The sequence below is a fragment of the Crinia signifera genome, chromosome 2 (assembly GCF_055691185.1).
Source record: "Crinia signifera chromosome 2, ASM5569118v1, whole genome shotgun sequence".
Lineage (NCBI taxonomy): Eukaryota > Metazoa > Chordata > Amphibia > Anura > Myobatrachidae > Crinia > Crinia signifera.
The window spans coordinates 173927692-173943350 of record NC_139218.1 but is presented as its reverse complement, the minus strand read 5'-3'; the positions used below and the strand labels follow the sequence as shown (position 1 = coordinate 173943350).

At 46.4% G+C, this 15659-nt stretch overlaps 1 protein-coding gene across 1 annotated transcript in view; it reads right to left on the bottom strand.

Annotated features, from left to right (window-relative positions):
* Positions 1-15659, bottom strand: part of ACACA (acetyl-CoA carboxylase alpha) — a 551747-nt gene that overhangs the window by 500310 nt on the left and 35778 nt on the right. The window contains exon 6 of the mRNA XM_083173207.1: positions 4790-4935. Coding sequence (XP_083029333.1) covers positions 4790-4935 — 146 coding nt within the window. The remainder of the gene's footprint in view (positions 1-4789; positions 4936-15659) is intronic.

Below are 15659 nucleotides of genomic sequence, written 5' to 3'. Positions count from 1 at the left end.
GACATGATGCAAAAAGTAACACAGTCACAGTGCACAAAGTACAGGCGTTTTATACAGAGCCAATGTACCACAGTCACTTATCTGTCTGAAGCTTTCAGAAGTGGGGAAAATGATGCCCAGAAAATCCAATCACTCTGCCAGGATCTGTCAGCCAGCTCAGCTCTGCTGGCGCCAAAACAGAGTGAGGGAAGAGACCAAGTCCCTGCTGCTGTGGGGTCCGTGGCTTTTGGCACCAACAACCCCCAGACAGCCGCTCCCACTGCAGGATCTCCAAGTTCCTGTGTCTCCCCCTCTGCTGGGGACCACTTGGAACATGCCTGTAACACACTGCTGTCCTCTCATACAGGAGCTCAGTGTGTAAGCTCCGCAGAAAATGGCCACAGCCATCACGGAGCGCCTGTCCCCCATGATCCCCACCTAGCGTGAAGCCGGTTTCAGAGCGCTCCGGAGTCCAGGCAGCTTCTTAATAGAAGCTGTAAGCGCTGCACAGGGAGACCAGACAGTGTCTCCCCTGTGCACAGTGAACTGACAGGACGCGCTTCTGCCAGCTCCTGCTGTGCTGTCAGTGTGAGGATTCCATGAGAATCCTCACACTGTGCCTACCTAGCTAGTGTAAAAGTTAATAAAATAAAAAACTCCTAACTAACTCTAATCCTTCGGCTGCTCCAGCAGCCCTTTAGAATAGCACCCACTCCAGTGGGCACCTAAATCGAACTGAGGAGTCTGGGATGCAGAAGGGGAGGAGCCTACACTCCTAAAGCTTTAGGATAGGTGCCTGGCTCCTACGGACCCTCCTACATGCCAATGTTGAGCTGTGTCACCAGGACCATTGAAAGAGAAATATATATTTACTAAAGGTCGATTTTGGGTAATTTTATTTAGTTGAATTAAAAATTGATCTTAATTGATTACTAGCTATTTACTAGCTCACAGGGCTATAACACACATTTACTAACATGAAAATTAATGTTAAAAGCTCACTATGTTTTATCTCTGGAAGCCCAACATCCACTTAGTCTCAGCAGTGGCAGATGAGGCCTGTCTTTTAGAAATAAATTTTAACATTATAATTAGGTGGCAAATAGCTGGGCATAAGGCTGCAGGATGTCAGTCTGTCTGCAAGAAGCGGAGTGCAGGGACAGGAGAAGCAGAGGGGAGCCGGTGCAGCGGAGGACAGAGCAGCAGCTGTTGGGAGCTGGCAGAGCAGTGGATGGTAGAGGAGGGACGGAGTTGCCACTGCTGGTAGCCAGATCCCAACACAATTAGGAAATGTAGTAGGCAGGGGGATAGCAAGACCCTCCACTAGGAAGCATATCCCTGCATAGTGCTAGCAGTGCAAGTCCAGAGCATTGGACCACTGAGAGGGATGCGGGACACCGCACACTGAAAATGTGCCTGGCTTCCCGGCGTCCCAATCCACCCCTGCCACAGGCTGCTCACCTGCATAAAAAAAAGAAGAGGACACCACTGGCTGCTCTCCTGCATAAATGAAGAACAGGACACCACAGGCTTCTCCCTTGCATAAATAAACAGGACAGCACGGGCTGCTCCCTTGCATAAATAAAGAACTGGACACCACAGGCTGCTCTCCTGCATAAAGAAGAGGACACCACAGGCTGCTCTCCTGCATAAATAAAGAAGAGGACACTACAGGCTGCTCTCATGCATAAAGAAGAGGACACTACAGGCTGCTCTCATGCATAAAGAACACGGCACGACAGGCTGCACCCTTGCGTAAAAAAACAGGACACCACAGGCTGCTCCATTGCGTAAAAGACAGGACACCACAGGCTGCTCCCCCTGTATAATAATGCCATGACACCACAGGCCACTCTCCCTGTATAATAAAAGTAATGCCATGACACCACAGGCTGCACCTCCGGTATAAAATATGTATGTGTAATTGCATTACTTTTATTATATTATACAGGGGGAGAAGCCTGTGGTGTCATGGCATTATTATTATACAGGGGAGCAGCCTGTGGTGTCATGGCATTACTTTTATTATACAAGGGGAGCAGCCTGTGGTGGCATGGCATTATTATTATACAGGGGGAGCAGCCTGTAGTGTCATGGGATTACTTTTATTATACAAGGGGAGCAGCCTGTGGTGTCGTGGCTTTGTTATTTTGCAGGGGGAGCAGCCTGTGGTGCCATGGTATTACTTTATTATACAAGGGGAGCAGCCTGTGGTGTCATGGCATTATTATTATACAGGGGAAGAAGCCTGTGGTGTCATGGCATTACTTTTATTATACAAGGGGAGCAGCCTGTGGTGTCATGGCATTATTATTATTAATAATGCCATGACACCACAGGCTGCTCCCCTTATATAATAAAAGTAATGACTTTGCACCACAGGCTGCTCCCCCTGTATAATAAAAGTAATGCCATGACACCACAGGCTGCTCCCCCTGCATAATAATAAAGCCATGACACCACAGGCTGCTCCCCTTGTATAATAAAAGTAATGCCATGACACCACAGGCTGCTCCCCCTGTGTAAAAATAATGCCATGACACCACAGGCTGCTCCCCTTGTATAATAATAATAATGCCATGACACCATAGGCTGCTCCCCCTGTATACAAATAATGCCATGACACCACAGGCTGCTCCACTTGTATAATAATAATAATGCCATGACACCATAGGCTGCTCCCCCTGTATAAAAATAATGCCATGACACCACAGGCTGCTCCCCCTGTATAATAATAATAATGCCATGACACCACAGGCTGCTCCCCCTGTATAATATAATAAAAGTAATGCCATGACACATAAATTATTATACAGGAGGAGCAGCCTGTGGTGTCATGGCATCATTATTATTATTATACAGGGGTGGGGGACAGCTCAGAAAACAGATATTTTTTTTATTTGCGAGTTTGATCCTCAGTCACTTACTGTTTCTGGCTGTCCTCCTGCTGCGTCTTACAGGTTTTGTACACTGCTTGCTGCGGGCACACTGTCCCCGTCTCCCCGTCCAGCCTGCCTGCTCCATCGCCTCCTACAGTACTTACGTTCTCTACAGATGCATGGGCGGGCGGCGTCATCATCATGACGTCTACTCACATAGCGTCTGTCACTGCAGTGCTGGGCGTCAGAGTGAACGGGCGGCCGGGCCCTCCTCCACGTAGCCGTGGAGGCCAGCGGCCATGTTCCTGTAGCCGCAGGCATATTTTAAAAGCCTACAGGAACATGGCCGCCGACAGTGGAGAAATAGGTAAGGCAGCAGCGGACGTGGCCCGCAGCACTCATGTTAGAGCGGCCTGGGGGGCACATGACACCGTGCCCAGCCCGCCCCTGAGTGCAGTGGTGATGCAGCATGGGAGAGGCTGCTGTTACAAGGACTATGTGGGACTAGGCAGAAAACATCAGCAGATCAGTGCTCCGATGGTCTTCCCCTTCTCCAGATCAGTGTACCAACCGTTATGGTAGAGGTGTAGCTAGGGTGGCACCGGCAGAGCTAGGGTGGTGCAAAAGGTTTGCAGGGCACCCCCTGCTGTGTCCTGTGCAGCGCCGTCATGTATAGACTAGAGTGCCAGTTATGGAGAGCATGGAGTTGGGATTGGGTGAAAACCAGACCAGCTGTGTCCGTCTCCCTTCCCCGTAGCTGCAGCCAGACTGAGATCTGCTCCTGGACTAGCGCTGCCTTCAGCTGCTGCTTCTGCTGCTCCCAGACTGAGTGACTGCAAGATCAGCCACTGGCAGCAGGGAGATGGACACAGCTGGTCCGGTCGGCAGTCTGGCGGTCCGGTTTTCACCCAATCCCCATGGAGTGAATCAGCGCTGCTCACTCGTACATAGGTCTGTCAGACCTCTGCTCTGGGGGTTTGAGGAGGAGCTGCCGTCAGGCTGCACAGTGAGGGGTTTCAGGTATGGGAGAGATAGATATATATATATATATATATATATATATATATATATATATATATCTGTATTGTCTGGCTTGCTGTGGTGACACATTGAAAACCTGTACCTGTCTTGAAAACGGCCCTCCGGGGTTGAAACGTTGACCATGCCTGAGTACATCTCTTATTAAAAAGCAATTTTACCTGCTGTGGTGGTGAGTGCCATCTCTGGCCTAAAAAAACTGACTTGTTGCTATTGTTGGAAAATTTCTTCCTATGGGGAGCACCCCGCATTTATACATATCCCTTGATGAGTGTACGGATCCATGGACAATATATATATCTATATATATATATATATATATATATAGATATAGATATATATATATAGAGAGAGAGAGAGTTTGTATTTTATATATTTATTTGTGAGGGTGGCCTTTGTGCATTTGTGTATATATGGGGGAAGGGGGGGCACACCATGACATGAGCTTGCTCCGGGTGCCCTGGCTGCACTCTACGCCACTGTGTTACGGAACCCCCCCCCCCCCCCCCCATCCATCAGGCCAATGGTCTCGCTGCCTTACCTCCCCAACGGCCCGCTGCATCCATCGCACTGCTCCTACATCTAGAAAACCCCAGCTTGCCAGTCACAATGATCCCCCCTCTCACCCTGCCCAGTGGCCCAAATCACAAAGTGCCCATATATCCAGCCCAGTGTCCCCCCATCGTCTCACTGACTCCTCCATCGCAGTATATCCCTTCTTCCCTCTCCCAAATACCCCACTTCCTCCTTGTCACCCACTACCTCTCCTGTCACCTTCTCCTTTCACACTGTGCCTTTCCATCCCCAACTGCATCTACCTGTGACCCTCTACCAGGTGTCACCTGCTGCCTCTTCTCGTCCAAAAAGTCCAAAGATGAAAAACAAAGAGTTACCTGTCAATTTCTTCTTTAATATATGTAGTGTAGCTGCAGCCATCATATGAGAGGAGTAGGCCACCATCACTCAGTCTATGCACATCAACTTCTACATAAGAGCCGCTCATTATGACTACATAAGAATTCGGAGACTGACGCGTAACCTGGATTTACAAAGGAACAGTTCATGTGTTAGATGAATACATTGCAATGTCCTCAATGCATGTCCTTCTACAACATGTTTGTAAAGTTTGCCAGAATCCCACTATATAACAAAAAAGGTAAAGGTGTAGACCACAGGTCTTCAACCTGTGGCCCTCCAGCTGTTGTGGAACTACATGTCCCAGCATGCCCTGAGGTTTTTTTGCATGCTCTTATAGGAAAAAATGTAGCAATGCATGTTGGAACATGTAGTTTCACAACATCTGGAGGGCCACAGGTTGAAGACCCATGGTGTAGACAGTGCAGAGTTTCTGAGGCTCTTACCTCTTACACAATCTACTAGTCCTGGCACTGTTAAGAAGATATATAACAATACAATTTGTAGTTTAAATAAAAAAAAATTGAAACAGAAGGAAAAAGAGACTTGTGTGGGGAGCGCACTGAAATGAAAGAATTCTTAAAATATAACCTTTATTACTTTATCATTAATATTCCCAAATTTACTATGTGGGAATTGTGGTTTGCAGCGAAAAATAGAGGTTAAAAAAACTTTTACATACAGACATATATACACACAATGTGCTCAAAAGAAGGAAATAAAGTGTTTTAAAATCACACTCGGATCCAATTTGAAAAATAATTGTTCTCTTGTTGGTACACGTTTATAACCGTGTGATAGGATTTTTGCTAAACTCAGAGAGCGGGTTGGTAAAGGGTGTGTTAGTTTAAATAAATCAATCCACTGCTGCTGCAGGTGTTTGGTGAGTCTGCTAGGAGCTCACAGTATAGACAAAAAGGGTATGGGGGTAAACACTGTGCGCTGCTAAGTGGATAATTAATGTGTGAACCTCACTGGATAGAATTAACACTGGACACACTATAGATTCAATACACTTTATGTATAAAAAAAACAAATCAAAAATACATAGCACAATACAAATACATACACAAACAAATTAGTAAAATATTAACATGTTAGAGCATGCCAATATAATGTTACTGAGACAATCAGTGATTAATATGGCGATCTCCATGCAAGTTAAAGTAATGATTAATCAAGGGTTAATTCCGGTCACTGGTAAGATGGTAATTTTAAGCAGATAGCTGGGGGAAAACAAGTTGGTTATGGATGCACATGAAGCCAATTAGCGAGTAGATGGTAAACGCGAAAGTTTTTTCAGGCATACATGTGGCTCCAACAGTAAATGATGGTAAGTCTCACCCTCCGTTGTTTGCTGTGAGGATCGGGGAGCCGGGCACATCAACGGCTCTAACCGGTAGTGAGGGTGATAAGCATCCTCAAATGAGGGTCCCCAGATCTGTTCAGTCCCAGTGAACGGAGGAGCAGGCTGTGTGGCGGCACTCGTACCCGGAGCTGCATACTTCCGACTGGAACTCTATCTCCGAGGTTACCGGCAAAGTCGCCACAAAGCCTGCTCCTCCGTTCACTGGGACTGAACAGATCTGGGCACCCTCATTTGAGGACACATATCACCCTCACTACCGGGTAGAGCCGTTGAGGTGCCCCCCACCCCCCCCCCCCCCCGATCCTCACAGCAAACAACGGAGGGTGAGACTTACCATCATTTACTGTTGGAGCCACATGTATGCCTGAAAAGAATCCCACTATATGTTTTTTTTCATGCCTTCGCCAGTCATAACGTTAAACATACACTATCAAAACATACACTAACAATGTTGTTCAAAATTAATTATATATCACTACATTTTTATTAAAGATGTGCAGACTCGGATTCCAGAGATCCGAGACCCCACGGACATCATCATTCCGAGCAGCGCTCAGAGATTCCCGCCTGACTCGGGTCCGCCCGCGTGGGCAGAACGTCATTGCCCGGCGTGGGCAGAACGTCATTGCCCGGCGCCGGATTTTGTGAGCCTTTAAATAGCGGCTGCTGCGCCCGCCATCTTCACTCCAGTCTAGGAGCGGGTTGGGAGAGGGTGTGTTGGTGCTGCTGCTGAGGCTTAAACTTGAGCTTGACCTTGAACGCAATCTTTTTATTCACTGGGGCTGTCTCTCTCAGTGCTGCTGTGTACTCTGTTCTCCTCTCTGCTAGGGTGGGATCTCCCTAGCAAGGAGGACAGTCTATTTGTGTACTTGTAGTACTACGGTCTTCTCTGTGCTGGGGCCTACCTCTGGTGCTGTGCTGTAATATTATATATTATATTAATAATTAATTATATAATATATATAGTCCACTGGTGCTGCCTGCACTGAATCTGCCAGTATTATTTACTCAGTCCACTGTTGCCACTGGCAGTGCTACTAGGCTGCTATATATAATTTAATTAAAAAATAATACCTGTGCTTCGTGTGACTGTAAAAATTAATTCCATGCTGCTGGTGCACTGACGTGTGCCACTGAGTGCCACTGCCAAGCAGTACCTAATAATAAAAGTAATTATTATAAATTCTGCTAGTGCACTGCATAATAGTGTGCTACTCGTGGTGTGTAACTACCTTTTGTGGTGCCCACTGGCAGTGCTACTGCCTACCTTCCTAGTAGTTTAGTTTCTCTACCTACTAGGTTGCTATATTATTAATACTAAATTAATTTCATTATATATAGTCCACTGGTTCTGGCTTCACTGAATACTGCGAATAGAGGTTGCCAGTATTATTTACTCAGTCCACTGTTGCCACTGGCAGTGTTACTGACTAAGTGTACCTACCTAGTAGTACAACTACATACTAGGCTGCTATATATAATTTAATTAAAAAATAATACTTGTGCTGCGAGGGACTGTAAAAAATAATTCCATGCTGCTGGTGCACTGACGTGTGCCACTGTCAAGCAGTACCTAATAATAAAATTAATTATTATAAATTCGGCTGGTGCACATACTAGTATTGCTGACGTATCTACCTGTCTTGTGCCTAGTACGGTCTTATCTACCTGTCTGGTGCCTAGTGCTGCTATATCTACCTGTCTGGTCTGGGGCCCACTGCCTAATACTGCCGTATCTACCGTCTGGTCTGGGGCCCACTGCCTAATACTGCCGTATATACCGTCTGTTTTGGGGCTCACTGCCTAATACTGCCGTATCTACCGTAAGGTCTGGGGCACACTGCCTAATACTGCCGTATCTACCATCTGTTTTGAGTTTGCTGCCACTAGTCATGACATAGACGATGAAATGCCAACAACGTCGTCTGCCACGGCCGATGCCCAGTTTGAAAGCAGAGGGCATGTACAATCGAAACCAAACTTCCGTATAAGGAATCAAAATATTAAATGTAAATCATTGAAAGAGAAATTTAAACTTGGCAATATGCCATTTACGACATGGAGTGGCAAGGAACGGCTAAGCCATGGCCTAAGTTCATGACTAGTGGTGCAGCTTCACATAACGATGAAAGTCCTCCTCCTCTCCCCCCCGCCCAATAGGAAATTAAAGAGAGTTAGGCTGACACCTACTCAAAAAACTCTGAAAAAAGAATCTGAAAAAAACTCGGAAAATAAATCTGAAAAAAACTCTGCCTTCTAAAGACATATCCTAATTCCCCAAGGAGAGTCCTAGGGTGGCAGTTGTTGTGTTGCTGGACCTTACCATCACTGTGCGTGAAGAGGTGGCTCCTTCCACCATTTGCAGTGGAAGGATCACCCATAGTCTAGTTCCAGATTTGATTAATGAAGGTGATGTTGTACACCAGGAGGAGGATATTGATGTAGCTGGCACTGAGGAGGAAGTTGACGAGGAGGATGGAGAGTTGGAGTGCTTAAATGACGCACCAGGGGGGAATGAGGCACCTGGGGGTGAAAAAGTTGTTGTCCATTGGATGAAAAAGCCCATCGTCATGCCGGGAAAAAGGACCAATAAATCCACCTCTGTGGTCTGGAATTATTTTTTTTCCGAATCCGGACAACAAAATATTGCCATTTGTAGCTTATGTAAAACTCCACTAAGCAGGGGTAAGGATCTTGCCCACCTACCTAGGGAGGTTGTCCCAAGGTAGGTGGGCAAGATCCTTACCCCTGCTTAGTGGAGTTTTTAGTGGTGCACCTACCTAGGGACAACCTCCCTTCGACGTCACCTAAACAAGCGTCATAAATCAGTGTTTAGTTCAGGAACTGCGGCTAGCAGTCCAGCGACACCTATATCACTTGGTCCTCCTTTTGGAGCCAAGAGCCTGAAAAGCACACCACCAACTCCCTCCTCGTCAAATTCACCCTCGATCCATATACGGGGGAGTCCTGCAGGCCAACTCACCTGCATGAACGACTCCATAGATTCCTCCGGAGGATCCTGCAGTGCTACGCCTACTACTACTGCCGCTGCTCATGGAAGTCAGTCATCATCCCAGAGGGGAAGTCGTAAGACCGCTACGTCTTTCACTAAGCAGTTGACCATCCAACAGTCATTTTCCATGAAGATGAAATACGACAGCAGTCATCCTATGTCAAAGCGGATAACTGCGGCCTTGACAGCTATGTTGGTGTTAGACGTGCATCCGGTGTCTGCCATCAATGGTTGATGGAGGTATTGTGTCCCCGGTACCAAATCCCGTCTAGATTTCACTTCACTAAGCAGGCAATACCTGCGATGTACAGGGACGTCAGAAAAAGTGTCCTCAGTGCCCTGAAAAATGCGGCGGTACCCACTGTACACTTAACTACGGACATGTGGATCAGGGAAAACTAAGGACTATAGGACTGTGACAGCCCACTGGGTAGATGCATAACCTTCCGCAGCAGCAGCAGCAGCAGCATCTCCTGCATGCCAGCTCCTTCCAAGGCAGGCTACGCTGTGTATCACCGGTTTCAGGAAGAGACACAATGCCAACAACCTCTTAGAGAAACTGTGGAAAATCATCTTCCAGTGGCTTACCCCCCCCTTAGACTCTCCTGGGGATTTATGGTGTCGGACAACGCCAGTAACATTGTGCGGGCATTAAACATGGGCAATTTCCAGCACGTGCCATATTTTACCCAAACATAAAATTTGGTGGTGCAGCATTTCTTAAAAAATGACAGAAGTGGGTTCTTGTGTAGTTTCACGGCGCCAGCATGATTTTAGATAGCGTGGCGAGCGTAGCGAGCCACCGAGCCCGCAGCGTGGACGAGCAAAGCGAGTCCCGCAAGGGGACTCAGACGCACAGCGCCATGCTGGCCCAGTGTCCAGGAGTGTGCAGGAGATGCTTGCGGTGGCACGCAAACTTTGCGGACACTGTCGGCATTCTGCCACTGCCTGCCGAAGGCTGGAGCAAAATTCCGCAACCTGCCCTGCCATCAGCTTAAACAAGAGGTGGTGACGCAATGGAACTCCACCCTCTATATGCTGCAGAGGATGGAGGAGCAGCAGAAGGCCATTCAAGCCTACACGGCCACCTATGACATAGGCAGAGGAGCAGGGCTGCACCTGACTCAAGTGAAGTGGAGGCTGATTTCCGTGTTGTGCAAGGTTCTCCAGCCATTTGAACTAGCCACACGTGAAGTCAGTTCCGACACTTCCTGCGTTAGTCACGTGATTCCCCTGATCAGGGTGTTGCAAAAGCAGCTGGAGAAAGTGAAGGAGGAACTAAAGTGTAGCGATTCCGCAAAGCATGTCGCTATTATGGATGAAGCCCTCCATACGCTTTGCCAGGATACGAGGGTGGTCAGTCTGTTAAAGTCAGAGGAATACATTTTGGCCACCGTGCTCGATCCTCGGTTTAAAGCGTATGTTGTGTCTCTGTTTCCGGCGGACACAAGTCTACAAAGGTGCAAAGACCTGCTGGTCAGGAGATTGTCATCTGAAGGGGACCATGACACGGCCCCAGCTCCTCCTTAATTTTCTCCCCCACCTGTGCCTGTGAGGAAACAGCTGCGATTTCCCACACAACCCACTGGCGGGGATGCAGGGAAGGCAGGAGGGAGTTTGGACATCTGGTCCGGACTCAAGGACCTGCCAACGATTGCTGACATGTCTACTGTCGGTGCATTGGATGCTGTCACCATTGAAAAAACGGTGGAGGATTACTTTGGTGACAGCATCCAAGTAGACATGTCAGACAGTCCTTACCTGTACTGTGTCACGATCCGAGCTGTCAGACAGACTTTCTTACCGGCTAAGTGCCTCCGCAGGTTCAGCTTGCGGTCCAGACGTCATCTCTGCCAGCGTCCTGTCTCCCAGTGACAGTCCCCAGTGCATGGCAATCCACCTGTCCGTCCGCCATTGCTCCCAGTATCCAGCATGGTGTGCACAAACACACTTTCCCGCCTTAGCAGACATGGGGGCTGCCATGTTCTTCCCATGTCTGTGCTGTCCAATCCTGTTGGTTCTGATCTCCCTGTCATACTTCCTCGGCCAATCCTGGCCACCCAGTGGGGATAAGTATGCTGGGAGCTCTCAGAACCATTGCTAGTGCTTCAGTTGTCTCCAGTGTATGGTCAGCTGTCCTTGTCTCCGTGCAAGTGTATTTCTATGCTGGTGTTGTCTTCCATGCTGCAGTGTGTTCCAGGTTGTTCCATCTCCTGTGAAGTCCAGGTTATTCCATCGCCTGTGATCCTGCCTCTACAGCCCAGCGACCAAGCCTAGCTCCGGGACTCTGGTCCTTCCGATGCTCCAGCATCATCCACCATCGATGTTTCATCGCTAATCCGATATTCCGGATCTCCTGCTTCCGTCCGTCATTCCGGACCCACAGTCATCTCCCGTCCGTCATTCCGGACCCACAGTCATCTCCATATCCGATATCCGGATCCGATGTTCCACCATCAATACCATTCATCATATCTGTAAAGTATTGCAATCTGCATGAACTGTCATTACTCCTGCATACTTTACTGTCTGTCATTATTACAACCATCTGCAAATAAACTCCGGTTGTATTTTACCTCTGACTGCTTATTGGCTCTGGGTGCACTGTCGCGCAGTTCATGCGCAAGGGTCCTCTCCAACCTCCCCGGTTCAGGTACCGGTCCAGGTCCCCACCAGAGGTCTCAGTCTTGTCGACTAAGCCCCCTGGTGTGACATACTGACTGGCAGGGAAAAAAGGCAGTTTGGAAACCCCTGTACAAACTGGCTCTATTTTACCTGAGTTGTCCCCCTCCAGTGTGTACTCTGAAAGAGTATTTAGTGCAGCGGGGAACCTGGTCAGTGAGCGGCGAAGGAGGTTGCTTCCGAAAAATGTTGAGAAAATGATGTTTATAAAAATGAATGATCAATTATTCAATGAAGACCAGGAATTGCCTCCAGAGATTATAAAGGGACCTGTGATTGTGGAGTCCAGCGGGGACGAATTGATAATCTCTGAGAATGAGGAAGTACACACTGAAGGGGGCAAGGAATCAGAGGAGGAGGAGGAGGAGGAGGCGGATGAGTGACTATGACATCTTGTCACTGTAGAGCCAGTTTATACAGGGAGATATTATGAATTGGCTTTTTGGTGTGGGGGCCCAAACAAACCAATCATTTCAGCCACAGTTTTGTAGGCCCTGTTGCTGAAATGTTTGGTTTGTTAAAGTGTGCATGTCCTAATTCCGCAACATGAGGGTGGGTGGGAGGGCCCAAGGACCATCACCATTCATTATTCCTACTGCTGAGAGTCATTCATATGTGGGACTTGTCTTTTTAATGCATACAACTGTTTGCATTCCACTAATGAGAGTAATTGATTGCTGCACCAATCGCTCACTGCTCCTCGGCTGGTCGCAGCTCTCACCCTTTTTTTTTTAGCCTTGATACTTTTAGGGATGCTGTACTAGCTGACACCACTGCGTTGGTTATTGTTAGCAGGACTAGTGCATTTGGGTTTTTCTTTGCTGCTGCACCACTGTGTCACCTTCTCCACTGCATGCCTGTATGCGGTCTCATCACCATCCTTGATTAGGCTGACGATAGTGGTGTCATCAGCAAATTTGATGATTTTCACTGCAATCTGCATCCCAGCAGCTGGCAAGTTTGGTCATTTCTCTTAGTTTTAACCGTGCTCATCATCAATCGTATCTTCTCAGTCAACGAGGAATTGCTCAGAATAAGCCCATTCACATTTTAGAAATATGGCTATAGACAGGTTGTCTGCTATTTGAGATTGGGATATTTCAGCACGGAGACAAACTGACAAATCAGGGTCAGTATCAGACAAGGTGTTAAATGGTTTTCTACCATGAATTTCTCAAATAATCCCATTGGGCTGCAGCAATCAATTTTCTTTGTTGAAACGTCAGAGTTAGTGGGATCCACGTGGTATTCCATCTCCGTACTTTCTTTCATGCCGCACCGCTGTCTCTGGGGCTGTCACTCAGCACCAAAAAGTTGCATTAGCGGCCGCTGTTCTGTCGCGTGGATACGTGGTGACTTGAGTCCACGGGGTCTTCCTACTTCCCAAGATTAAATTTAATAAAAATCATAATCACAATCAAGCCAGATAGGGGTCCTGTTAAATATTAAACTGACCAAAACAGACACACACTCGCAGAACAACTCAGTGCGGCACAAATTAATAATCATAAAATGAAACAATCATATCAATAAATTAATTAATAATCAATATCACAATCAAGCCAGATAGGGGTCCTGTTAAATATTATACTGACCAAAACAGATACACACTCACAGAACAACTCAGTGCGGCACAAATTAATAATCATAAAATGAAACAATCAGATCATTAAATTAATTAATAATCAATATCACAATCAAGCCAAATAGGGGTCCTGTTAAATATTATACTGACCAAAACAGATACACACTCACAGAACAACTCAGTGCGGCACAAATTAATAATCATAAAATGAAACAATCAGATCATTAAATTAATTAATAATCAATCATAATCACAATCAAGCCAGATAGGGGTCCTGTTAAATATTAAACTGACCAAAACAGATACACACTCGCAGAACAACTCAGTGCGGCACGAATTAATAATCATAAAACGAAACAATCAGATAATTAAATTAATTAATAATCAATCATAATCACAATCAAGCCAGATAGGGGTCCTGTTAAATATTAAACTGACCAAAACAGATACACACTCGCAGAACAACTCAGTGCGGCACGAATTAATAATCATAAAGTGAAACAATCAGATCATTAAATTAATTAATAATCAATCATAATCACAATCAAGCCAGATATGGGTCCTGTTAAATATTAAACTGACCAAAACAGATACACACTCGCAGAACAACTCAGTGCGGCACAAAGGTAGTAAGACACCGGTTGCTGAACCCAGGGGTCCTAGAGGGATGGAGGAACTCTTCCATCTGTCACCTTAAAACTGATTAGCCCCCTCCCCTCCACCCATTAGGCAATGATTTAAGAGACGACTGGTAATAAATTACCATAATAATAATAATCACAAAATGAAACAATCAGATTACATTCATTAATTAATCATAATCACACAATCAAGCCATATAGGGGTTTTGTTGGATGTTAAAGTGATCAAAACAGTTACACACTTGCAGACAAACTCTGTGCTGCACAAAATGCCCACCGCTCCTTGGCTGCACATGGTAAACAGTGCACGATCAAGGGGTCTTTTTGGGGCCTAGTTTTTTTAAACTGCCATCCTGTCTGCCGATGCAGTGCCACTCTTACACGAGCCACGTGTTTTTGCCGCACACTTGTGTGGCTTAGCATAGTTATCATGCTACCTCGGTGCAACCTTTTGCCATAAAAACAATAGTGTGAGGTGTGAGGTGTTCAGAATAGACTGGAAATGAGTGGAAATGAATGTTAGTGAGGTTAATATAGCGTAGGAGCAAAAAAAAAAAAATTCGATTTTAGCAGTTCTTATGCTTTAACAAAAAAATCAGAACCCAAACCCCAAAAAATCCAAACACAAAACACTTAGGAGGTGTTTTGCCAAAACCCATTAGAACCCAAAACCTCAAGGTAATCAGAACCCAAAACGTGGCCGATGCACATCCCTAATTTTTATACTGCAAGTGGCAACAAATCTAGCAACGTAATAATGTATAGCCAGCAATCAGTGTCAGCACAGTCCAAAATTCAAATAGGGGCATCACACCAACTGCCACCCCAAATGCTGAGAAACATCACTGGCCGTCCTGGTGCTCATTGGCATTTGGTGTGGCTCCCCTATTTAACTTGTGAACTGCAGTGAAGCCCCATCTCCGGATGTTGTTAACCATAATAATGTTATCACATATAATATTATAACAACAAAAAAGAAATTAAGCTTTTGCTCTTGACCTTTCTTGTAAGATATTGCATGCAATCCTTTGATTATGACCTCATCTTGCTGAGAAATCGAATGATTGTATGCACAAAATGTGTACCATTCGATGCAATGCGCGGGCACGCCGCTCGAATGTCGCGTCTCACTGTCTTATGTGCTGCACATAATATTTCTCGAACTGGTACTTGTTTCCTTGCACGGCGCCCATCGCATCGCATACCATAAGGCATACGATGGTATGCGATGCGATGTTACGCGATGGCAGCCGATGTTATACAATTTTAAAGTGTATACCATAGCATTGTATGCCATATACAATGGTATATGATTTAAAATTGTATAAGCACCCTAATGGGTGTTTTCAATGTTAAATGTGCCCCCTATAAGATAATTAATTGTATAAGCACCGCAATGGGTTCTTACAATGTTAAAAGCACCCCCACTATCAACGCCAACCCGAAGCGTGGCGAGCTCGCGAGGGGCGGCAGTACGCGTCCTCCGAACTTTTCATACCCCCACTATCCACGACGGCGTGGAGTTGATTTTAGATAGTGTGACAAGCGCAGCGAGCCT